This window comes from Scleropages formosus, chromosome 18 (assembly GCF_900964775.1).
Source record: "Scleropages formosus chromosome 18, fSclFor1.1, whole genome shotgun sequence".
Taxonomy (NCBI): Eukaryota; Metazoa; Chordata; class Actinopteri; order Osteoglossiformes; family Osteoglossidae; genus Scleropages; species Scleropages formosus.
The window spans coordinates 7,593,214-7,618,405 of NC_041823.1; the positions used below are offsets into that span (position 1 = coordinate 7,593,214).

The window sequence follows — 25,192 nt, forward strand, 5'->3', positions numbered from 1 at the left end:
TTGATCTGTGAAGAGGAGGTGCGTCGGGTCTTCGTCAAACAGAAGACAAGGAAAGCACCAGGCCCAGACGGTGTCTCACCGGCCTGCCTAAAAACCTGTGCTGACCAGCTGGCCCCTATCTTCACAAAGATCTTCAACAGATCACTGGAGATGTGCGAAGTTCCTTCCTGCTTCAAACGCTCCACCATCATCCCCATCCCAAAGAAACCCAAAATCACAGGACTTAATGACTACAGACCTGTCGCCTTAACGTCTGTGGTCATGAAGTCACTTGAAAAACTGGTGTTGGACTACCTGAAAGACATCGCTGGACCCCCTGCAGTTTGCTTACGGAGCAAACAGGTCTGTGGATGATGCAGTCAACATGGGACTGCACTACATCCTGCAACATCTGGACAAACCATGGAGTTATGTGAGGATCCTGTTCGTGGACTTCAGCTCAGCCTTCAACACCATCATCCCACACCTCCTCCTGTCCAAATTAACCCAACTCTCTGTGCCCACCTCCATCTGTCGGTGGATCACCAACTTTCTGACAGACAGGCAGCAGATAGTGAGGCTGGGAAAATTCTCATCCAATACTCGCACGATCAGTACTGGCGCCCCCCAGGGATGTGTGCTCTCCCCACTGCTCTTCTCCCTGTACACCAACGACTGCACCGCTAAAAACCCCTCTGTCAAACTCCTGAAGTTTGCAGACGACACCACACTCATCGGCCTCATCCGGGATGGTGACGAGTCTGCTTACAGACAGGAGGTCCAAGAGCTGGCTGTCTGGTGCAGTCGTAACAACCTGGAGCTGACCACGCTCAAAACGGTGGAGATGATCGTAGACTTCAGGAGAAACACCTCAGCATTATCCCCACTCACCATCATGAACAGCACTGTGGCAACAGTGGAGTCATTCAGGTACCTGGGCACCACCATCTCACAGGACCTGAAGTGGGAGCCCCACATAGACTCCATTGTGAAGAAGGCCCAGCAGAGGTTGTACTTCCTTCGCCAGTTGAGGAAGTTCAACCTGCCACAGGAGCTGCTCAGACAATTCTACTCTGCAGTCATCGAGTCTGTCTTCTGCACCTCTATAACTGTCTGGTTCGGCTCAGCTATGAAGTCAGACATCAGAAGACTATAGCAGATAGTTTGGACTGCTGGAAGAATCATCGGCACATCCCCCCCCCAGCTCTCCAAGAACTGCACTCGTCCAGAGTCAGTAAAAGGGCTGGCAAAATCATTCTAGACCCCTCACATCCAGGCCACTTCTTCGAACCCTTGCCATCTGGCCGGCGCTACAGAGCACTGAGCACCAGGACAGCCAGGCATAAGAAAAGTTTCTTTCCTCAGGCCATCTACCTCATGAACACCTAAATCTCTCCCCTAGAGAGTAAACCAGTGCAATACATAATGCTATTTATATTTATAACTTTTTATCACATCATATCTTTTCTCACACTCCCTTGCATTTGTAACTAGTGACTATTTTTGTATATAATATTGGGTACTGTATATTTTTATATATTTTTCATCCCTTATTCACATACTCTATCTTCTCATCTATCTTGCCACTGTCATTCTGTCTGTGCTGTGGAAGTTCCTGTCACCAAGACAAATTCCTTGTATGTGTGAACATACTTGGCAATAAAGCTCGTTCTGATTCTGATAATCGCTGGAATGTTGCCTCTTTTTAAAACTATTCTGTTATGGGAGTTTATATTAAAACTGCTTTAGTGCTGACATAATGCACATATCCTCCTGGGAGCTTTTGCTTACACAGCGGATCACATGACAGTCAAGAGCTCTTCAGTATAGATTTTTTTTTCCTCTGGCGATACATGGAGTGCTTTCTCTGTTGCTTGTCTTCTAGAGGCTGAAAGTCTGCACCCCCCTGGCACTGGCGATTTCTTACATATTTCTTACATATACAGTACACACAACAGTATCCTCCATTAGGGATGAAATCTTTGCCTGATTATATGTAGAGAAGAGTCACTTCTGTTTTAATAAAATACCATTTGTTGTAGTACCTTCACAGCCATGATTGCTTGGGTTAGTGTGTGTTCAGTATGTTCATCCATTGATAGATTGCAAAATGTTTTGACTATTGGAATTATTTTGCAGTCTCCAGACGGGAGGGTTAAAAATTCGCTTAATGAAGAATATTTTCATTATGTTAAATCCCATTACACTGCATGAAGCACCTAACAGGTGTACTTGTTTGATTGTCTGAAGTTCTTACTCTTGGTGGTTGTTCCTCAGGTGCGCAGCAGTTTGATTGCAGCTTCGTTTGCCTTTCCTATTTGCTCCTAAGTTTCAGCATACTGCAGTGCACTTTGCTTTGAAATAACTGTGGGCTTCATGGTTGGAACCTGCCAGTGTATGCATTTGCTTTTACATAGGGTTACCTTAGTGATATTTTGCACAAAGAAATCGATGTCTTAAATTCAAAGTTGGCCTAGATGAGATAGCAGACATAGTTTACTAAAATGCACGTGACATTGGACTTCTTTGATCAAGTTAGGAGCTTCTGTGAAACTAAACACAAACTAACCTTTCTTTTGGTGGACACAAAATATGTGTGTGTTTTGCTCACTCTTCTTTGTACTGGGTTCCAGAAAATATATTGCCTGGCCTTTATTTATTCTGAATAATTTAAAGATTGCTCTTATTCTTTCTATAATAGAAAAGAGTACCCTTTATGCCTACTGGTTTGCTATTCTGTATTCACAGGGCAGTTTGTGCTTTCTGGGTGGAATTTGTCCTTGAAATTAAGATTAGAATAACTTTCATCTTGAGTTTACTCAAGGGGAATGATTATTGACTAGACTGTTTCTGCTTCCAGCTACAACGGGAGATACAATAAACAAAGAATTGTTTTAAAGAGTAGTGGAATTTTTTTCACTGGGTTTTTGCTGGTGCATTTGCTCTTTCTTTGGCAGGAATGCGCAGCCTCATGGTTATAACCCCTTAGCCAAATGTCAAGGTGATGTGTGCCAAGCCAGAAACACTTGACAGTTAAAGTTTTTGTGAATGATATCTAAGACCTTCCTTAGGATAATAAAAAGTATAGCTCCCAAATCATAAAATAGGTTTGTTTAAATCTACACTTGACACAAAGTATAGTAAGTGCCCTGGACCTGAAACTAAGGTTTGAGTATCAGTCATTCTGCGAACGAGCCCTGTCATTGAACTCTCTAGTGATGCTGTGGTAAGGGTGAACGGTCAACGACCTGTCAGCCACTCAGTGGAAGTGAGTTTGAAATAGATAGATTGTGGTGAAGGTGCAGAATCATAGTGCGCTTGTAAAATTGACATGGACTGAATATAGACTATGGAAGGAAAATAACTTAAATGCATAATTTTAACATAGGCAGTGGGAACATGATTGACTGCAGAACACTTTTCATTAACAAAATTGAGTGCAGCGTTGAAGGTATTACACAGGCTATACAGAAATAGGAACTTGCTTGCTTCTTAAGGGGAAACATTTTGGTCAGTTATCGTATGTAAATAGTAACTGTAACTAAGGCACGGTTAGGAGTATGATAAGGCACACAGAGACATGACTACCTGCCTCAGGTTTCTGTTTCAGGTTTCAGATTTTTCAAAACAGCTACTTCAGAACACTTTTTTGGGTACAGTTAGATGCACCTCATTCATGTGCAACTGGTTGATAAGATACAAGAGGGTGTGACCTTTTTTGCTATAGTAATAGAACACAATGTCTTTAGTTTAGTTTCTTGTGTTTTACATTGGTTAATTTACTTTCATTCATTTAGCAGATGGTTTTCTCCAAAGCAAAAAAGCATCTTTTGACAAGGGATTCTTGCCCTTAGAGTTTTGTGTAAGGTAACACATTTATATCAGTTTTGGCCACCACAGTGTGTAAAACTTGGGACGCAGGTAGCGATTTTTACATTTACATTTATTCATTTAGCAGACGCTTTTGTCCAATGCCACGTACATCTCAGCAAAAGTACAATTTATAGATATACATTAAGAGAAAATAATCCTATAATCCTGATCATATTGATTTTGTAGGGTAAAAGTGATTATCTGATTTTTGGCAGCTACAAAACGTGACATAGAATCTTCACCATATTATCCAAAAATATGTGTTCCTGCAGTGATAGCCTGGGGAATGAATTCGGAAGTGCCTGGATTTAACAGTAAACAATTATGGCAGTTCATTAATAATGACGGCTGTTACCCTGGCATGGCCTAAATTATCTCATTCCAGCAGAAAGAGAATTTCATTTGATTTACCGTGATTGCCGGACTATAAGCCGCTACTTTTATCACACGCTTTGAACCCTGCGGCTTAAACAACGATGCGGTTAATCTATTTTTACGGGCTAACGGCCTATAGCGGGCGCTCTAGCAGGAAGTGCAAGAGCGTGACAGACAGGCAGGAGAAATAATGCGCCGAGGAAGTCGCTAGTTTGATTGACGCACGTTAATTGTGTTTTGAACAGTCATTTTGCGCGTCATTCTGAGGCTGTTCAATTCCGACACTGAAGACGACGAATTCAGTGGTTTTAGTGAGGAAGATGAAGAGAGCGATCAATGACTTTTTTAAAAGGCTAACGATCAACAGCTGGTAGGCTTGTTATTTTTTTAACCGGCATGTTACTATAATGTAATTTCACTGCTGCGTTACTGCCGTGTTAAGGCACTGTTCGGAAAAAAGCCGGTATGGTTATCTCATTTTACTGCTGTGTTTAGTAATTAAACATTTAAAAAAAATCTTTCTATGTACCATCTTTCTGTGTACCATAAAGATATCGTGGTTCAGTGTGAACCTGTGGCTGATAGGCAGGCGCGGCTTATAGTCAGGTGCGGCTTATTTGTGTAATTTTTCTTAAATTTTATGAAATTTGGGTGGTGAGGCTTATAGTCAGGTGCGCTCTATAGCGCGGAAAGTACGGTATTCGCTCTGTAATACTTTTTCTTAGTATTTTGGTCCACAGAATGTGTTGTAAACTGACTCATTTCAGTTGCTGTAAGGGTCATTTGTTCCATAACTGAAAGTTCTCGACCACATTATAATTCAGCTTATATACTTTTGGGTCAGGTTATTTTCTGACCTTCAGTCAGGACTAGGTACTGTGATTGCTTTTCATTTTCCTGAGGAATGAACAGTATGCCCTTCATGTCTTTATATTTCAGTTATCCATCTATCCATTTTCAGTAACTGCTTATCCAGTTAAGGTCACTGTGCTTGGAGCCATTTGGTGGGTGGAAGCACAGGATGCATGGCAGGAAATAGCCTGGAGGGGACATTGGTCCATAGCAGCATTTAAATTCTATTGTTATATTTTCTCCCTCCTCTGTTATCAAAGTTTAATTTTGTTGCTCTAGGACATTGGATGTTTGCATGCTTCTCTTGATCTTCTATGAAAATGTAGGCATAAGTCACTCTTCATGTTAGATGTGGTAGTTTTTTTCCAGTGAACATAGAAACTTGGGTAGGTGAGAGAGCAGAAAACTCTTGTGTTACTGAAGGTAACCGATATATTGTGCATTATCTTTAAATACCTACTCAAACTCTGGGAAAACAGCATTAAAATCAGACAACACAAAGTTTGCTATCCTCCAGTCTGCAGACCAGCTGCCTTAATTTCTTACCTTGACTCAAACAGTCAGCAGCTTGTGTCCATCATTATTTACATACACATTTATTCATCAGACGATTTTTACAAAGCAATGTACATCTCAGAGGAAAAAAATAAACTAAATTCGTTACATCAACAGAAGGAGAATTTTGAATGCAGGCACATGATTCTAGACTACAGTCAATTTGTCATATTCCATCATATGAATCACTATACATCACAGAAGTAGCTACATAAAGGTTTACCTATTATTCAACAAAATTGTTATTTTCAAAAATTGTTAAACACTTACATGATTATCATAGACCTACAGGATCAGGGGAGGGGTGATTTTTGAGATGCCTCTTAAATGTAGAGGGAGATGCAGCAGTTCTGAGTAAGAGGGGGAGGTCTTTTGACCAAGTTGGAGCCAGAACCAAAGACCCCTGTGGTTTTTGATTTTGGATCTTTGGTGTATGCGATTACCAAGTGGGCAGAGGTGGAGGAGCATAGCAATGGAAAAAAGATGGCATTAAGTGACTGTCCACCAGGGCCAACCGTGTCCCTTGTCATGGTTTCACCCCCCCACCAGCTGACATTACACATTGGCACAAAGCCCAGCCATGTCCCCTCAAGAATCTGAATGAAAGACCCTTTTTCTTTCACCTTCCTGTCTCAGAGGCACCTGGGACATTTAGCCAACAGAGAGGCTTTTGGGAAAATCAATTTCAGTTGTCTGATTTGGTCACCAGATAAACACAGTCCCCTTTGAAAGGCAGTGGCACAATAAGGTGCCTTTGCGCAGGCTGGGTTTACCCTTGGACGTGTCGCTAATGAAAATGTTTTGCACAAAGTGGAGTCACATTGTTGTATCTGAAGGATTAGCATCACTTGTCACACTCTTCTTTCATTGGCTCACAGCATCATAAATAAAGAGGCCTTGAGGTTCATCTACAGTAAAGGTATTGAAGATTTTACAACTGTTCAATGGGACTTCTCTGAAAAGTTTTGTAGGCATTCTATGTCTAGTGAAGTGTGTAAAGATTGTTAAAAAGGTGGAAGGGGTTTAAATTACATTATGCATTCATGTGCTGATTGTTAAAGATTACAATAGTGGAGGTAAGCTAAGGTTTCCTTACAAGGGTTCATAAGTGTAATGAGGAGAGGTAAGTGGTCTCTTTTTCAGGCAGAATGAGGATCCAAAGAGGAAAGGAGCCAAATAAATGAACTGTCTTAAGAAATGTCATTTCTGGACATTAAATACATTTGTAATGTGAGGTTTTGGGTACATTTTTAAATTAAAAATTATGTTTGCTTTTACACCATGCCAATTGCTTTTCAACCATGTTTTTTTAATAAATGTAAACATTCTAAGTCACTTTAGAGAAAAGCATCAGCTATATGAGTAAACATGTATTTTAGAGGGATAAGACACTATTTATATGATGTTTATATGTCTATTTCAGGATATTGTCAGAAAAGGCTTATATATAAAAGACCCTGGTGTGCAATGCATAAGAGACATAGACAGCAGCTCTACACTTGTTGTGCCCCTAGGGTGTTTTTGTTCTGCCCTCCATGCACCACGTGACCAGGAATTGTGAAGGAAAACCCAGTGACTCAGCTTGAGAGTTCTGCATGGTCATCAGGAATCAGAGTTTGTGGTGTTCGAAATGAATTCGTAGCTGATAAAGAGTTTCTCCTTTTACTAGAATTCTTATATTAACTAGCTGACTGATAGTTTTCATTTTATATAGAAAAGAGTGCTTTTCCAGCACAAAAGAGTCTGCAGATTCAACAGAAATGAGTTTCTTTATACTACACTATTATTTTGCCAACCTTTTAAAACTCAACTTAATGAAACATGTAATTAACCAAACATTAAGTTGCCATTTTGTATTATTTGCAGTGTTGTGTAATTTAAATTTTGTGCTACAAGAGGCTCTTAGAGGTTAGCGGGGCATCGAGTGTGCATTAATCACCTGTCATCAGTTTGAACTGAGGTTAGTTCAGTGGAAAATCTGACATCCTGCCGTTTGGGGGATGAATAGACGCAAACAGTGCTGATAAGTATGAGTTCGCTCTGCATTGTCCTGGCACTGGAGAAGTGCGGACAGGTAGACAGCTGCTATTCCCTGCTTGTCAGCTGTGACTCGCTGTAGAACACCTATTCTGCAAACAGCAGGTCCAGAGTAACACGGCAGCGTTTTAAGGACATCTGTCAGTTTTTTACTACTTTTTTTTCTTTTATTTATCCAGTTTTTTCCATAAGATGAAGGCCAGATGCTAAGCATGTGTGTTTTGACACTGCTTGGCTAAGAAAACTTTCTTATATTTTTGGTATTTCGCCACCAAGGAAGGTTTTACAAACTTTTTTTGGGAACTTTAAGATGAAGAATTTATATAGCTAGGTAATTTTGATTGTAGAGATTCAGAGTAGGTACCTTGCTCAAGTGTACTACTGCAGGAGCCAGATTCAACCCTTGGTCTTTTGAGTAGAAGGTGATGCTTTAACCACTAGAACCCCTGCTGCTGTGTGTTATTTGGATGTTTACAGCCCTTCTCATTTTTACCTAGACATTTTAAGCCTTGTGTCAGTGGGTTCTAAAAAACATTGCAGCTTGGCACAACTGTCAATCAGTAAGCATCTGGGGACCGGAAAGCATGGAGTCATTGCAAATTCTAGAATCTGAAGTTGTGCTTTTTGGGACGTATTTAAACGTCTTGACCTTGGCTTCAACCCCATGAACTGATGCTGTGCTTAGCTTTTGGTGTGTCCTTTTCAACCAAAGAAATAGGGATGCCAAACTTGAGATTTGTTTTAATCACTGTGGTGGGGGATTATAGGCAGGAGCAGAGGGAATGTACCATTTTAACTCGGTATATAACTCAGTAAATTAGTAAGTGATTTACTCGTGTGACCTCTTTTGCTTTGCTGTAAACCTGTAAAGGAGGGTGAATGAGTTTCATGAATGTGGCCAGAATTGCATTGGGTAGAAACATGGGTAGTTAGTAATCTACTCCCTGCCTGCTTGCATACATGCCTTCCTGTTCCGATGAAAGGCTGTGTGGGTGATCTTATCTGGCCTTGTCCCCTAAAGGATGCCCTACTCTTCCCTCATGTTTCCATTCACAGTTTACATGGTGCCTCACACTTAACTAGCTGCAGCTTCTCAGTTAATCTTTTATTACCTTTGTCAGCATATAGATGCAAGCAAGACAGGGGAGCCTTATCTCTAACCTCAAGATCCATACTTCAAGAAAATAGGGAAGAAGTAAAGGAAGACTCTACAAATATGCCGAGAAGGGTGATGGACAGAGTTCTGCTTCCTGCAAAGTCAGCCTGGTTGTGATGAGTTGGCAGCATGTATGGGCTCGCTTGAATAGGAGATAATCTTATCTTTGGTTGGTTGCAGTGTAAAGGCCCAAGATTTAAAATGTCCAAAGCCAGTTTCATTAATGAAAATATTCCACAAAACCTGATTAGCCAGAGGTCCAATATGTGTGCTGCTGATGTCAGATGTTCAGAGCGGACAACAATTTGTCCTCTCACAGTGTGTTTCTTCATAGGAACGAACAACAGCTGTGTTTGTGCCATTCAGAGCCAGAGCACTGTAAATCGCATTCCCTTGCCTTCCAGTCATGTGTAAAAGCATAGATGGATGGCAGCCCTTAGGTTCCAATTGGCTGGGCTCTCACAATGGGACCCCCTATCGGCAGTGAGACTCTGGGGGGGGCTGGGTATAAAGGGGCGGGGGCGGTGGTCAAACCAGCCCAACCCATTCATGGGGCAGGAGCCCAGCGAGAAACTTTTGGCAGGGAGATGCTCTCACTTCTCGCCCATAACCACTGTTTCCACATAGACATCTTGGCTTGTCAAGTACAGTGCAGTTTAACCCTTTATAGGCCCAAGAATGCCTCCTAAATATTTCTGCCTAGTTGAGATGCCAAAGAAAGACAGTGTTTTATTTTCCCACACTATTCTATGTCAGCATTTCCTTTGTTTTCACAGCCTATATTGTGATGTATTTTAAAACAATAGCAGATTCTTTCAGTGCTGTTCAACACTCCCTGTTGGGTGTTGCTGTGAACCTGTTTGAAATCCTCAGTAGGTTGTTACTGAGTTTGCTCTGGTCACACTCAGAAGCCAGCAGGTGATGCTTTGAGAGCTCTGAGATACATGCTGGGAAGGCACAGTGGCACACAGGCTTGAGAGCAGCCGCACACAGTGTGAATGAGTGTAGACATTTACCGCTTTACACCTTGTTTGTTTCTTTCTGTTTGAATCTGGTGTGCATATAACTGCTGGCATTGAGATATAAGAGCAAGAGTAATTAGACAGCACTGTAGTTTTTGTGGAGTTTTTAATGTACACCTCTTCATAGTATCCCCAAAGGCTTTTCTGCATGTGACTTGCTTTGACTGAAATAACTGATTGTGATTTGAAGACTATAAATTCACAGTTGCATTGTAGTAGGACTACTTGCCTATGGTGTGTCGATATTGTCAGGCACGAGGACTGGACGCAGGTAAGTTTGTGGACCCAATTGCGGGTTGGACTTTAATCTCGTAGGTCAGGTTCAAGGGACAAGGCAAGATCAGAGTCAAGAACAGGCGTGGGTCAATCCAGGGATGAACGTGGCAAGACGGGCGATCCAAACTTGGTGGTCAGACAAAGAACAGGCAAGGGTCAAGACACAAGAGCAAGCTAGGTACAAACGCTGAACGAAGACACTGAGACTGCAAAGGCACAGAGCAATTGCAAGAATCCGCATCAGTATGTGGATACAGAGCTCCTTTTATCCTGTCTCTTCTTGATTGGAGGCAGGTGTTGCTGCTGCACTCGTTGTCAGGGGCATGACATTTATTTGGTTAAAAAAACTGACAAATTATCAAAGATGTGCAGCAGCTAGCACACCGTTAAAGAACATTAACATTAAATTTGATTATTCGAACCCTATTCCCTGTTGCTGCTAGTGCTCCCCTGATCAAGCTACTTAGCCCAAATAACTCTAGTAACAATGCATTGCTTTATACGTAATTGTCACAATTCTGTCCAGGGCATGGGTCACAAGACCCAAGTGCAGCATAGAGGCGCACAGGATGAGGGGATTATCCAAGAGTCATGGTCAGGAAACTAGCAAAGGTCACCAAGGAGCAGACATTGTTACGAGGAGAATCCGAGAACCACAAGTCGAAGATCAGGTAATGGGTCGAGGGAGACGAAGAGGGTGAGGAGGTTCAGGGGAAGGAGGGTTGAGGGACAAGGAGGTCAGGGAAGAGGTACACAAAACAGGAGCAAAGAATAAGGCCAAACAAGGTTCCACATCTTCCTGTGCTCGGGGCTGTCCTTTCATGTGCCCGGACCCTGATCAGCCACAGGTGTTGCTCGTTTCCGAGGCAGAGGGTGTGACAGTAGTGGGTCAAATACTGGTTGGTTTGAAATAATCTAGGGCCGAGAGAGTGTAAATAATTAAGGACATTGACTTGCAGCTTGAGGATTCCTGCTTTGAATTCCACTCCTTGGTACTACTATACTGCCATAGATGAAGGTACTGTACTTGATCCTGAATTACTCTGGTAAGAAATTCCTGGCTATGCATATGAATAATAAACAATAAGCTGCTTTGGATAAAAGTGTTAGAGCAACAATAATAATGAAAGCTGAGCTGAAAATGAGATAATGGCTGTATTTTATCTGATGAAGATGTGAATTCCTTGTCCATACTGGATCGTGTAGAGACACCAAGTTAACAGTGTTTGCAGAGAAAGATTCTTTGCTGCTGTCTTCATTCGGTCTGCCCTCATTCTGTTTTCTACCACCAAAGCATGCTTTGAATAGTAAACAGGACCCCAACACTTGGAAGTGGTACAAATATGTATTTTTGATAAGGGTATGTTTGAATGGTTTTATGTGAACATGTCTCAATGGCCCTGGAGGGAAAGAAAATATGAAAACAAAATACATATGAAAATAGCTCTCTTCCCATACAAACAAATGCTTAAAATGCTGTTGGTCAATTAGTCATACTTCTCCTTGCTCACTCGCTCGCTCTCTCTCTTTCGCTCTCTATGCTCCACAGTTGGTTTGATCATAAGTAGGTTAATGTGAAGTGCTAAGGGGTGCAAAGTTACAGAGAAGACAACCATTATTTTTCTGCTCGAGGGTAGGTGAGTCTGTGGCCTCCAAAAAGATCGATCCTTGACGAGAACCCTCAAGGACCCCCATACCCCCCCATCTTTCTGATCTGGGATCAGCAGTGAGAATTGCCCAGCATTCAGTTCCCCCCTAATTTTTCATGCCTTGCTGAATCTGCAAGTCAGTAATGAGCGCAGTGGCGCGTACCGGAGGACTCCGAGTGACTGAGCCCAAGGCCATGATTACACCGAAGGGGAGGGGGCAGCGTTGTACAAAACCTAGAGAGGTACTCGCACAGTTCAGCTGTTGATTATTCTGGACTGATGTCTAACAGTGCATCCTTTGATTGGTTTGGCCTGGTATTAGAACAGGCACCATTGTTGGCAAATCCAACACTTGTTATTTTTCTGACAGTAATGTGCACTATTAGAATAGACAACCTATGCTCTCATTGTATGATTTTAGTGCCATGTCCAAGTCAGAAACAACATTTTATTGCGGATGTTTTTACAGCGACAACGCAGAATAACCCACAATACATATGACAATTTTTTTGGGAATTTCTCATTATGTCAACAGGAATGATGAATAAAGGCAACATACACACACACACACACACACACACACATTTTCAGAACCGCTCGTCCCATATGGGGTTGCGGGGAGCCAGAGCCTTCCCGGCAACACAGGGCGTAAGGCCAGAAGGGGAGGGGACACACCCAGGACGGGACGCCAGACCGCCACAAGGCACCCCAAGCGGGACTCGAACCCCAGACCCACCGGAGAGCAGGACCCGGTCCAACCCACTGCGCCACCGCACCCCCTGCAACATAAACAGTAGCATTTAATTAATTATTGTGGATGGTCTTATTTTTCCAGTTGTTAAATAAAGGTGGTTCTTTTTTCCCTTAATTTTGAAATAACTGATCTGCTTCAACTTTCCATTGTCCCATTATAACTGCTTCTCGATAGACTGTTTTGTCTAATTGTTTTTTAAATAAGACTAAATACTAAAATGTTTGGTTTGGCCGTTGGGAAGTATGCTGCCACATTGATATATCTTAGGCAAGACTCATTTACAGTGTAACAAATTAATAGAAACAAAATGTAGGTTAGTTTTCTGTACAGTAACATACTGATATATTTGGATATCTTGGTGTGTCTGTTGGTAAGTAGTGTTGTTGCCCCAGGGTTGTGGGTTCAAATCCAACCCTGCCCCTGTCTCCGTGATAGAGAAAACTGAAAATATATTAATCTTGGGTTTTAAAAAAAATCTACATATGAAAAGGTGTTAGAATGTATTAATTGGTTCCAGAGTGCATTAGCAGAGCTGTGCTGGTTTCTTCTATAGGTATAGTAATCATACTCAGACAAATTCAGAGCATTGATCTGCTCACAGTGTAAACCTTAGTCAGCAGCTGATCTCATTTTTTTTTAATATGATTTGTACTTATCCTGTCAATGGAGATCAAAGCACTGATTCTATACTACTGCAACATGCAACTTTCGTATGAGGAATGGGGTGCTTGGTCACCATGGCAACAGCAGGCTGGGGTGGATGATGATATGAGCCCTGGATTAGCAGCAGAGATAATTTCCTGGCACGGTTTTGACAGAGCTCTGGATGTAGGAGAGATCCTCCACCTTTTGTTCTCACTCCCTCCCAGCTCCTGCTGCTTACCGCCGCAATCGCTGTAGGTGGTTTCAGCGATCCGTCATCCATAGGGGTGTCACTATTCAATCCCCCCAGCCTGTCCCCTCTCACTAGCAATTGTCATGTCACATGCACTCGAACGTGTTCTCCCATCCAGATGGGGGTCCTGTGAGACCCAGTGCAGCTTGGTGGGCTCTGACGCCTTTCTCGGCTCTGCAGACGACTATCTAAAGATGATGGGTGGCAACTGGCTTGGTGTGTTGGTGCAGCTTATGGTCCAACCTACTGTTCAGCCCAATTACTGCCTACCATGAGCAAGGGAGCAAAGAGAACAATCCCTAAGAAAGAGCAGAGGAAAGCCTGCAGTACTTCTGTAGACGGCTGATCTTATAAGATTAAGGCCGTCATAAGACCAGCCCCGCAATATCCTATTATCTCTCTACACCAGTGCGGGTTTCTGTGAAGTAGGGCTCAGTTTATGAATGTTCCAGTGAGTGTGTTGGAGGGCTTAAGTCCACTCACTGTAAAGCGCTTTACACTTCAGGATGTACACGCAGAATTGGCAGGTAGATCCTGGCTGGCTTGGCTTGACTTTAAAGATCTTGATGCCAACTTGTGCCTGGTGATAGGATTGAGGTTAAACCAGGGATGAATTTGGTGAGAATTTTTAAAGTTAACTTTTCACGTTACCTGCAGTGGACTGGTGTCCCATCCAGAATGGGCCCTGCCTCCTGCCCTGTGCTTCCTTGATAGGCTCTGGAGTACTGCATCCCTGCGTTGAACAAGTAGTTATCAGAAAATAAGAAATTTTAAGATGAATAATGATCTGAGCCATGTTACAAGATTCTCTCATCTCACATTGTTGGTTCACAGTATGTTTATTTCTGCACTAGTTGAGTTACATGTACCTGTGTTTCATGGCCTGTTTGCATTTTTCAAACTGGAGAAAGAGGACTTTAGACAGGATATGAGGTTTGACATGGCCGCTAACTGCAACCTAATGATTGCTGTCCTCATTTGAGTGCACTGCATCAGCAAGGGATGTCTAGCTGAACATCCTTTTAGATGGATGTTTTATTCAAAAGCTGATTTAGTTCCATTTACCACATTTAGAAGTCACCCGTCCGACCGCAACATGCCCCCAGAAGTGCCCTGCTAAATACTGAACCAGAACACCCCCACTCTGGGCAAATGACCTCGATGGAGTTGATACTAATGACTCCCAACCTAATTACACCATTTGAATTGCTCTGTGAAACAGAGTAAACTCATCTCCTTTCCTACTTTGAGCAAAAGTTGGAAACAACTTAAACTAAATTAAAATTAGTTTTTTTTTTTTTTCTGTTTTTATTGTAGCATACAACACAGCAGTTAAGGAGATGTTGTTACTCAAAAGTCATTGGTTCAAGGCTTACTGGAAGGTTATTACCCTGAAGTACTTTAGTAAAACATTTCCCAGCTGCAAAAATGGGTGGAATACTGATAAACCACCATGGATAAGTGTATCAGTTGAGGAACAAATTAGTAAAAATGTTATTTTTTTTATTGACTTTTTATTGAAAAATAAAACTGTAATGGGTACTAGAAAGTATGATATGTTGATATGCTGTTATTTCAGTTTTGTGAAAAGCTTTCTTTATCTGTATAAGAAAGTGTTTTCTCTTGTTGCTGTACCCACCTTATGAGTGTCAGTGAAAGTCATACAACAATGTAGCCCTGGACATCCTGTGTTCTTTCCTATTCTCATTTCCATATAAAGAGATCAATGAAAAGTCAGGCTAATCTATTTGAATATTGACATGTTGTGTGAGGTACAAAGGGGTGGGGTGCTGTAGAAAGGAAGTCCAGGGGGCATCTGTTACAGGGCTGAAAAGCGCCATCACTTTGTCAAGTGGTGGAAAACCCACTAGTGGTTTGCATTAGCCATTTAACAGCATCCATGCAGCAGAAGCATCTTGCTCTAGAGCGATGCTGGAGCATTCAAATTTACACTTGTTCATGTAGCAGAAGCTTTTCTCCAAAGTGACATTGAACTCAAAAGGGAACAGAGATATGGGAAAGTCTGCAGCCGTACAACACAAAAGTACTTTGTCCACTCCCGTTAACTAGTGTGTTGGTGACATGAAGCCTGCTCCGCTTCATTGTTCTGTACATTTTGAGGTTATTGGTGCGAAAGCTGAGGGCCCTCCTGCTCAGTGATGTGGCTGTTGTCCTGGCAACCTCTCGGTTCAGAGATACGTCCTTTCCAATTTTCTCAGCCCCATTTGGAGTTGTCCTGAACAGAAGCCAATACAAATGTCCCACAGTCCATTGTGACAGCACTGCAGCTTTGTCCACATGTGACTTTTTTCCATGACAGATTTGCCAATATTTATTTGCTCCAGTCTTGTTCTTCATTCCAAGCATGGCTTTTCAGCTATATGCCACATAAATTATCAAAAAAAATCCAGGGTTGTGTCTGTCATAGCTTTTACTTGACAATGATTTCAAAGCCCTGCGTGCGTGTGCGTGTGCGTGTGTGTGTGTGTCAGTGTTCGCTGCCTGGGGAACTTAACACAAATGTAAAGTGGTTTTATTCTCTCTGAAATTTAACAGCACTCTTGACAAAGTGCTTTTCTTTTGCTGCGGCATTTGTTTTGTTTTATTATCAATTATCACCTTCACTTCCATTTGCTGCAACCCATCTTGCTGCTGCAGTGCGTGAAATGCTCCCACTCACCTCTTTAATCCTCCGTGTGAATCGGTAGGATTAGTTGGCACTCAGTTGTGTTTTACTCGCTAAGTACTTTAAATGAAAAGCTTTGCATGAAGACATGCCATGCAAAACCGCAAGTTTACAAGTTCGCTTGTCGTGCACTGATGGCATGTGATGAGTCTGGACTAGAAAAATGACACCGTTTCACACACCGTGGGTGTTTTTCTGAGGTAAATCCCTGACTGAGACTTGAATTCAAGCCCTTGTGTCACTTTTCTCTCTCTTTTCTCATGCTGATGTTGCTTCTCTCCTCTCTGTTGTCCACAGGCTCTCTCTGCTCATCGGGCGTACCTCCTGACAGCACGTGTCCCCGCCAAGGTACGATCCCTAACCACTACATTCTTCTCAGTGTAAATGTGTGTAAATATTTGCAAAACAGAGTCAAGGGTGAGTGGGTCAGCTTTCCAGTACCAGCTCCAAAAACTGAAAATCCAGGAGGTCTGTGTCATGGTCGGGTCTGAGGGAAGCGGCGGACCCAAGTGCAGAGCGGTAATCGTGGTGGTGTCTTCGGGGAAATCCAAGAGAGGAGGTCAGAGGGCGGGCAAAGGGTCTTCGAGGTGCGAACGTCGTAACAGGGAGGATCCAAAAGGCGAGGTCAGTACACAGGCAAGAGGTCGATGATCAGAAAGAGGCAGTAGATCGGGGGAACAAGGGACGGGTTCGGGGAAGACGTTCGGGAACAGGAAATGGCTGGAGAAGGTCGCTAACGAGGAGGCAGATCACGGTTCCGCATCAGCTGGTGGTCTGACGCAGCCCTTTATGCTGTAGTCTGCGCCGCGTCCCAGGTGTTCCGTGTGGGCGTGGCAGTCTGCAGTTAAAATACAATGAACTTGACCATTTTATGACCTACATTTTTCCCCTGTCTTTGGCATTCTGTCTGTTTTAACTTATTTTGTTTTTAAATTTATTTAACTTTACATCCACTCCAGGGTGTACCCTGCCTCACAATCTATGATTCTGGGATATGCTTTGGACCATGACCCTGTATTGCACAAATATTGATAATGGATAGATGGGTTAACAACAACAGTGATCCATATAGAGACTTTCCAAGCATGGCTGGAAAAATAAATTTTATCTACGCTGTATATAGCTGCGGTGCTTCCCCGGAGCGGGTGTGCCGGACCCAAGTGCTGAGCACAGGAGGGTTGTTCAAGGGGCAATCCAGAAGACGTGATCGAGGAGACGGGCAAGAGAAACCGATGTGCTAATGTAGTCTGAAGTGAGAATCCCAGAAACGTAATCCAGAAGACAGGCAAGGAGTCGTGGTAAACCAGGAAGTCGAGCACGAGTGAGTAACGAGGCTGAACAAGGTTCCGCAGCTTCCTATGGTCTGGGCTGCCCTTTTATGTGCCCGGACCCTGATCAGCTGCCGGTGTTACCTGTTACCAAATTGGCAGGCGTGACACACTACAGATTTTTTAAGGCTCGCTTGTCTTTAAAGAAAATGTAATTTGATGGAACAAGGATTTGACCTGTGGAAACTCCAGGCTGCTTGCTTGACCGACCTACCCCCATGCAGTTTTACATCTTATCTGGACTGATCTACTTGTTGGAATCAGCCTGCATTTGTTGTCTTACACAGAGAGCATAAACAATCTTTTTCTCCCATGTCAGATCCATGCCCTGACCATTCTGATTTCATTTTCTCATAAAGCAGCACAGCAGGTTGTTTCCAAGAGTTGCCTGCAGTTGATGCACATCAGTGGAAATCTAGCTTTTGGGTTTGTCTTCCTTATTTTTGTTAGTACACCTTCAGCAGCGCTTTTGCTTTTGCTTCTGCAGCTCCACAGGGTGCTGTTTGTGGAAGGGAAATGAGAGTAAATTCTCCGTACTTTTTGCCTGATTTTCTTTTCCCATCTAGTGTGTTTTTCTGATGAAATCTCCCAGAAAACCAGAATTTGGTTTCTTTTCGAGGGAAGGAGTATTGTAGTTGTCACACTGGTTCTACAGTGTTGCTTGTACAATTAGAAAACATATCTAGAATGCTGGGTTTATTCTAAAAAGTTTATTTAAAAAACTTTTTTCATCACTCTTCTGTGTACCGTCACTGATTTCTTTGACTTTCTGCATTTAACTCCATCCGGATATGCTTGAGCCACTATATCCTACTAACATGCCTAAGAACAAACTATTTGTTTTTAGGGCAAACATACACAATGTGATGACTCTGTTAGCTCTTGAACTGACTGTTTTCAGCAAAAGTTATTTGGTTTACAATTGCCTAAAAAGATATAGTTCTCTTAAATCATGGATGACCAGTTAAGTCTCAAGGGCCACATGGTGGGCTGGTTTTCCCTTGTAAGCAGTTTATATTGATGTACTTCCTCCCCACTTGGTGATTGAAGTGTGAAGAAGGTGGTTCATTAGTTTTTTCTGGAACAGTCAGAAATCCAGGCCTGGAGACAGCCACCCCTGTAATAAATACTGCTGCACATTTTAGTTTATTCAAAATTAAATGGCAGTATGGTGGAGTATAATTCCTCAACTTTATTTCTTTTTACTATTAATTTTACTTTCCTTTTCTCATTTCTCAGTAAAATTACTGTTTTAAGAGATTTCAAAATTGTTCTTTTGAATATTGTACTGTAGAAGTATTGTTAACGTGCCGTGGTCTTTTCCCCCAGCTGTGTTTTAGTCAGCCATGTATGGCTGGGATCATAAATCACGTAAAGCAACACAGGCTTGCTTTGATGTATTGACTGTAGGAGAAATTTCATGGTCTCTATAATATTGTACAATGTATGTTGTGAATCACTGGGGAGCTGCTGTCATTCCTCTGCCAGGGGTGAGTGCGCATGTAAATTAAATGTAAAAACCTTAATGAGACTGCCTTCCCTAGTATTCTAGTGAAAAGCAGCACATGCATGTGTGTATCTCTGTTTCTGAAAATTGAAAATAGTATATGGTGCAAGAATTTAACATTTACTGCAGCTAAAACTTTTTTTTTCCTAACTTTTTTTTTTTTAATTTTTGGAAGGAGGTCATCAGGATTCATCTATCCTGCGTTTTATGCATCTACTAAAGCAATGAACATCTGTGCATCAAGTGGATAGTAACAAACTAGGTTTACTTAAGAATCACTTGTCTGCATCCATGTCTCTTTCTCTTAATGTAATGCACAAATTGTATTTTTGCTGAGATGTATGTTGCTTTGGAGAAAAGCATCTGCCAAATGAATAAATGTAAAAAAAATCATCCAAAGTCAATCCAAAACACTGATTCAGTACAGGGTCTCAATGGTTCAGAGCCAGTCTGGGGAAACATTGGTTAAATGAGTGGACATGCTCCATGGGATACCAAGTGTGTATAGGGCTTTCACACACTAAGAACAATTTTGGTTGAGCAGTTTATATGGAACACATCTTTGGGATGTGACAAGAAATTCAAGTAAATACAAGGAGAATGTAAAATTTGCACACACTCAGCCCAGAGCCCAGGAACTGTGAGCCACTAGCACTGCCCACTGTGCCACTGTAACCACAAATGCATCGGTAATGGGATTATTTTTTTTGTTTTTATTTTTGACCTCACTCCTGTAAACCTCAAACAATTGTGTCTGCTCCACCATCTCAGTTTAATGAGTAGCAGCTGGTAATGTTCCTGACAATGTCTGTTGTCACTGTTGCGTGCCCTGTTGTACTTATAATAAAATGATCTGTTTTATTACGCATGGCCAAAACAATTAAGACATTGTTTCCAGTTCATGAAGCTTCTCCTGTTAGAAATGTCAGATGTCGAATTGTGGGTTGTTATGCTCTTTATGGCATCTCTAATGTTAATATTTTCTTTAAAGCTTTGCTGCCTTGTGAGTAAATTGGCAAGTGTTTCATCCGCTAGGCAGAAGGTGGTGTTGCAGTTAGTCTTTACCTTGCAGTCCAAAGGTCCTGGCTCTGCTCTAGTACCATTGAACATGGTACCTATCTTTAATGACCCAGAACCAATAAATAAAAAAAATGATGATGGTAATCAGATATAAATCCTTGCATGCTTGTGTGTATTCTTGTTGATATGATAATTGATGCATTTTCTTTGCTGTTTCAGGTTGAACAGTCTTTCAATTATTTGGAAATTCAAGGGATCACCTGTAACAAGCCAACACAGGTAACAAACTGAGTGAAATAATTTCCTTCGGAGGATGAAATCCACATCAGACCCTGTTGTTGGCTTTAAAAGATTGGTTGTGTTTGTCTGAATGCAGTTTACCCTTTGGATGGAAGGTATACACATATCACTCTGTCATGTGTTTTAAAACCACAACTACAATAGAGAAAATAAACTAGAATAACTGCAATCATAATTGTGCATGCTTCAGTTTAAGGAGGCAATTAGCCAGTTTTTTGTTTATTGTTACTTTTAAATAACACTTGACCTTTCCTGCATGGAAGCCATTGATTTCAGCTTTGTGCTTTTTATGAAAGCAAAGCATCAGGCTCAGGAGTAATTTACATGTATTTGCTTATTGGAGGGTCATTTTGAAGGCAACATGATCCATTGTGATTGACAGTAATGCATTAGCAAACGTCACTTCTAATCTCACAATGAACCCACTCAATAATCCTCAACCCTACCAGTGGTGCTTCAAAGACCAAAAATCTCCGTATTCTTTAAGCATGTCATTTTATCATGTCAAAATGGTAGATGGAATGGAATGGAACTTTATTTGCCATTTGTACATGTACACATGGTCCGGGCACATAGGAATTCTTGTGCGATGCTGAGAGAGTCAAACGTCTAAGCAACGTGTACACAATAAATACTCTAAAACGTCAATAAATAAAACTGCAGTAATACAATAAATAAAATTACTACAGTAATAGAAAAGGTAAATACTAAAAAAGGAGGAAATACTATTAAACAAATACTTTAAGAAAGGGGGGGGCAAGGATAAAATGCACAATATACACAAAACACACACAAAGTACACAGTAAAATATCCTATACACAGTGAAATACACAGTAAAGATTACAATAATACTGTTAATCATAATATTAATTTTAACAGGCTCATGGTTAATGTTAATAATAATGTTAATGCTCCAACGGTTATTGCAGATGTTAATATTGCACATATTATTATTACCCCCGTGGAGATTAAATATTGCACTTGGAGGTTAAATATTGCACTTTATATGAGGTAGCTGGAATCTTAAATCAGTCCTTATGTAGTTTATGCCATGAGTCTCACTGTGGCAGGGAAAAAGCTGTTATAAAACCATGTTTTGTGTGTGATTATACTATCCGCTCTGCTGTGCCTCAGATTGTAAACTGACTTTTTGTACCTGAAGAAAAGGTGAGCTGGGTGATGTATATCGCCAATGATTTTCTAGGCTTTTTTCTTACAGCGTTGTGTATAAATGTTATCCACAGATGGAAGATCAGTCCCAGTGATCCTCTCTGCTGTCTTCACCACTCTCTGGAGGGCCTTCCTCTCTGCCTGGGTGGTGTTGCCATACCAGACAGTGATAGCAGTAGTGAGGATGCTCTCCACGAGACGTTAGTCTGACAGGGTGTAACAGAATAAGACAGCATAAATAGTCTTATCTTTAATTCTAATATTGAAGTAAATCTTCTCAAACTGAATTTTTGCTGTACATACAGTCCTAAAATGCCAGTGTTGATTTTTAATGAAATCAGTAAAGAAATATAATTAGTTCTTCAAAGAACACATCTGGAAAGGTAGTCAGTGTAATGAAATTTCAGTCCTTGTGTAACACTTTTTGTTTCCATTTTTTTTTGACTGGTTCCAAGAAATTTTCACACTCATTGTCTACCAGTCTGGGGGGTGCAGTGGCACAGTGGGTTGGACCACAGTCCTGCTCTCCGGTGGGTCTGGGGTTCAAGTCCTGCTTGGGGTGCCTTGTGATGGACTGGCATCCCGTCCTGGGTGTGTCCCCTCCCCCTCCGGCCTTACGCCCTATGTTGCCGGGTAGGCTCTGGTTCCCTGCGACCCCGTATGGGACAAGCGGTTCTGAAAATGTGTGTGTGTGTGTGTGTGTGTGTGTGTGTGTGTGTGTATGTATTTACCAGTTGTGTATTCCAATGATTGTAATTTTATCCACTATTTGGTCTACTATGACTTCCTATTTTCTCTTTCTCTTTGATCATTTAGGTCTTCTTTTGTCCAACTCTATCTGAGAAAGTAATGTAACTGTTCTGTGATTGACAGCTCACAGTGGAGCATGACAGAGGTGTGACGTCCATGAAGCTGGCAGCTCCTGAAGACGTGAACGATGTGGTTGCCCACATTGGGCATAGTCTACAGAGGATATGTCCTGGTCTGTCCCCTGTGTAGGTTCCAGGACTTTACCTATAGCCACCTGGGAAATGTTGAATGTTTAGTGTATATGCAGTCTGACAATATCATATGTATTGTTGTAATCCTGCTCCTTCTAGATTTGGAACTTCAAAATCATAATTGGCTCTGGGTAGAATTTCTTTAATCTGTTTAACATGTCTGAAGTGAAGACCAGCACACTGATGTTTGCTGAGTCCTGGGAGTGCTTGGTCACAGTTTACAAACTGCCTTTTGTATGGCCTGTTATTAAATCTCATGTCCACCTTCAATTCCATCAAGTATCACTACAAAAAAAAATTTCAAATATCCTAACATATCATTGAAAACATACCTTTGTAAAATTGACTCTGCTAATATTTTGGAAAAATTTCTGAAAGTTGTTGCAGTTTTGATTTAAACATTTGGGAGGGAAAAACACTTAGGTGCTTTATCTGTTCTGTTGGAATCCATGAAGAGGACTGGAATAAATCACTGCATATGCTGTGATCAGCAGGAATAGGTGTGGAGTTCTCTTGGTGTGCAGTGCTGATTGTGACACAAGTAGTACAGCTGTAGGACACCTAGCCCTCAGGCAAATTCTCAGTCTCACAGGAAGAGCACATGCGATTTCTGCTGACTTTAACTTCAGGTTGCATAACCGTGCAATACTTACAATGCCTGCCCACCTGATTCATGGTCATGGGCTGCTCAGTAATGTCTCTGCCAAGCCCATTGCTTTCATCACACACTACAGATTATAAAGCACTTTGTGCCGGACTGAGCTCTAATTGGAAAGTCTGTTGCTGCAGGGCCCTGGGAGGTCAGCCAAAGATGAGTATGCAACGGCTCATAAGGGTGACCTAAACCCTGGCCCCTCCTCACTACAAATCAATTTCAATTATGCTCTGACACTGCAGAGCCCCAGGTAAAAATCGGGACTATGTACACTGAAGTACTTTCCAGTGCATATCTCAGCACTGATGCTTTATCAGTATGTAAACAGTTTGCATCTTTGTATGCATACGGCTATGAAAAACTGATTAGCTCATCCTCTTCCTTATTATACAGCTGATAATTTACAGAGGCTCAGACACAATCCAGTTTTGTAGTCCGCAAGTGATTAATATCAAAATGCTGGTATGATTTGATTGCTTTTTCTTCTTTTTCACCTGTGCTGGGTGAGAAACTGTGCCACATGCATGTTTACCTGATGCTTGTCTTGCGTTGTTTCAACACGTTCTTGCACACATGCAGTTTATGTAGTCCTGTGTAGGTAGCTCTGAGTTGTTTTTATGTAGCACCATGGTCCTGGAGGAACATTGTTTCATTTCACTGTATGCTGTACGAGCTGTATAAGGTTGAAATGACAATAAAGCCACTTTTGACTTGACAAAGCACTTTATAATGATTTGCCCATTTATACAGCTGGGTAATGGTTGCTGGAGCAGTTCAGGGTAAGTACCTTGGTCAGGGGTACTATAGCATGAGGTGCAATTCGAACCTGTGATTTCTGAGTCCACAGGTGGCACCACAAACCGTAATACTACTTGCTGTTGATGAAACAATCTAAAACACCTATCATGTGCATAAATATATGGAGTGAGCAAACACTTTCTGTTGGGGATTAATGGTGAAGGTTCAGTGGTGGCTCAAGTTCACTGCTCTGTGTCTGTAACCCTCAGGAAGGTGATGAAGAAGCTGTTCCTGGAGCCGCCAGACCGGGTCTCAGACCTACAGGCGCAGTGGGAGAAACAGAGCACAGTGGAACCTGGACCTTGTGGTAAATGGCACCCATTGAGAAGAGAGCACTGTCTTAAGTACCATTTCATAACTAGTTTACATGAGAGTTTTGTGTGTATTTGTGCATGTCTGTGCAGCTGAGAGGAGAGTGTAATCCATATAGGTTGTTGCATAGATGTTGAGGAAAACCACTAAACTCATAGTTTTGATCCTCATTCTTTGAAAGCTGCACATCTGGGTATGAGTTTTTTGGTATCTTTTTTATTTTTTGAGTTTTTTTTTTTTTGAGCTTCAGTATGATTTTAAAGATAATGTGTGTAATGTAACATTTGCAATGAGGAGTATTGCACTCTGGGTAACTGAAGTAGCTTTTTTCCACAGGTGGCTTCTCGCAGATGTACAAATGTGTGTGCGACTGGCTGGGGCAACCTTACCGGGACGAGGTGCAGTGGGTTAGTGTTACTTCATGTCATCACAGTCACCTACAACATCTATTGATCTGGTTCTTTAGGTGTCCAGTTTCTCTTCCAGACATGAGAAGAAACCAAACAAAGAAACCAAATTAGGAATAATGCTTAGTATATTTTTTCTTTTTATCCCCTAGTTTGCACAGGTTTTGTCTTTGAAAAAATAATGATATTTAAATCTCTTTCACCATCCTGTCTTTGAGTTTTCAAACTAGAGCTTGCAATTTGGACAGATATTTCTGATTTTATGTATTCTGTGCTGCGGCTTCTAAAATCCTTTTAATAATGTATGTTCTTTTCTTTTTTCTGTCTCCCCCAGACAGTTTTTGTCTGTGCTTGCGGTGGGCAGCTATGTTAGACTCCTATTGATATTGCATTCTGCACTGTCTGAATGGGCAATAAATATTGTTGTTTCTGTCTCACTGAATAGGATGTGGATACGATCTACTTAACGCAGGACACAAGGGAATTGAACCTGCAGGATTTTAGTCATCTTGAAAACAGGTGATTCTCTAGCATTCCACCTGAATAATAAGTATATCTGCATCTGTTATCTCTCTGAATTCCTA

At 41.6% G+C, this 25,192-nt stretch overlaps 1 protein-coding gene across 6 annotated transcripts in view; it reads left to right on the forward strand.

Annotated features, from left to right (window-relative positions):
* The window catches only part of LOC108940682 (F-actin-uncapping protein LRRC16A-like), an 82,900-nt gene that overhangs the window by 15,414 nt on the left and 42,294 nt on the right, over positions 1-25,192 (forward strand). For all 6 annotated transcript variants that reach the window (XM_018762995.1, XM_029259948.1, XM_018762999.2 and 3 more), the window contains 6 exons: positions 16,407-16,457; positions 20,184-20,243; positions 22,309-22,430; positions 24,099-24,196; positions 24,538-24,608; positions 25,054-25,127. In XM_018762995.1, the coding sequence (XP_018618511.1) occupies positions 16,407-16,457; positions 20,184-20,243; positions 22,309-22,430; positions 24,099-24,196; positions 24,538-24,608; positions 25,054-25,127 (476 nt within the window). The remainder of the gene's footprint in view (positions 1-16,406; positions 16,458-20,183; positions 20,244-22,308; positions 22,431-24,098; positions 24,197-24,537; positions 24,609-25,053; positions 25,128-25,192) is intronic.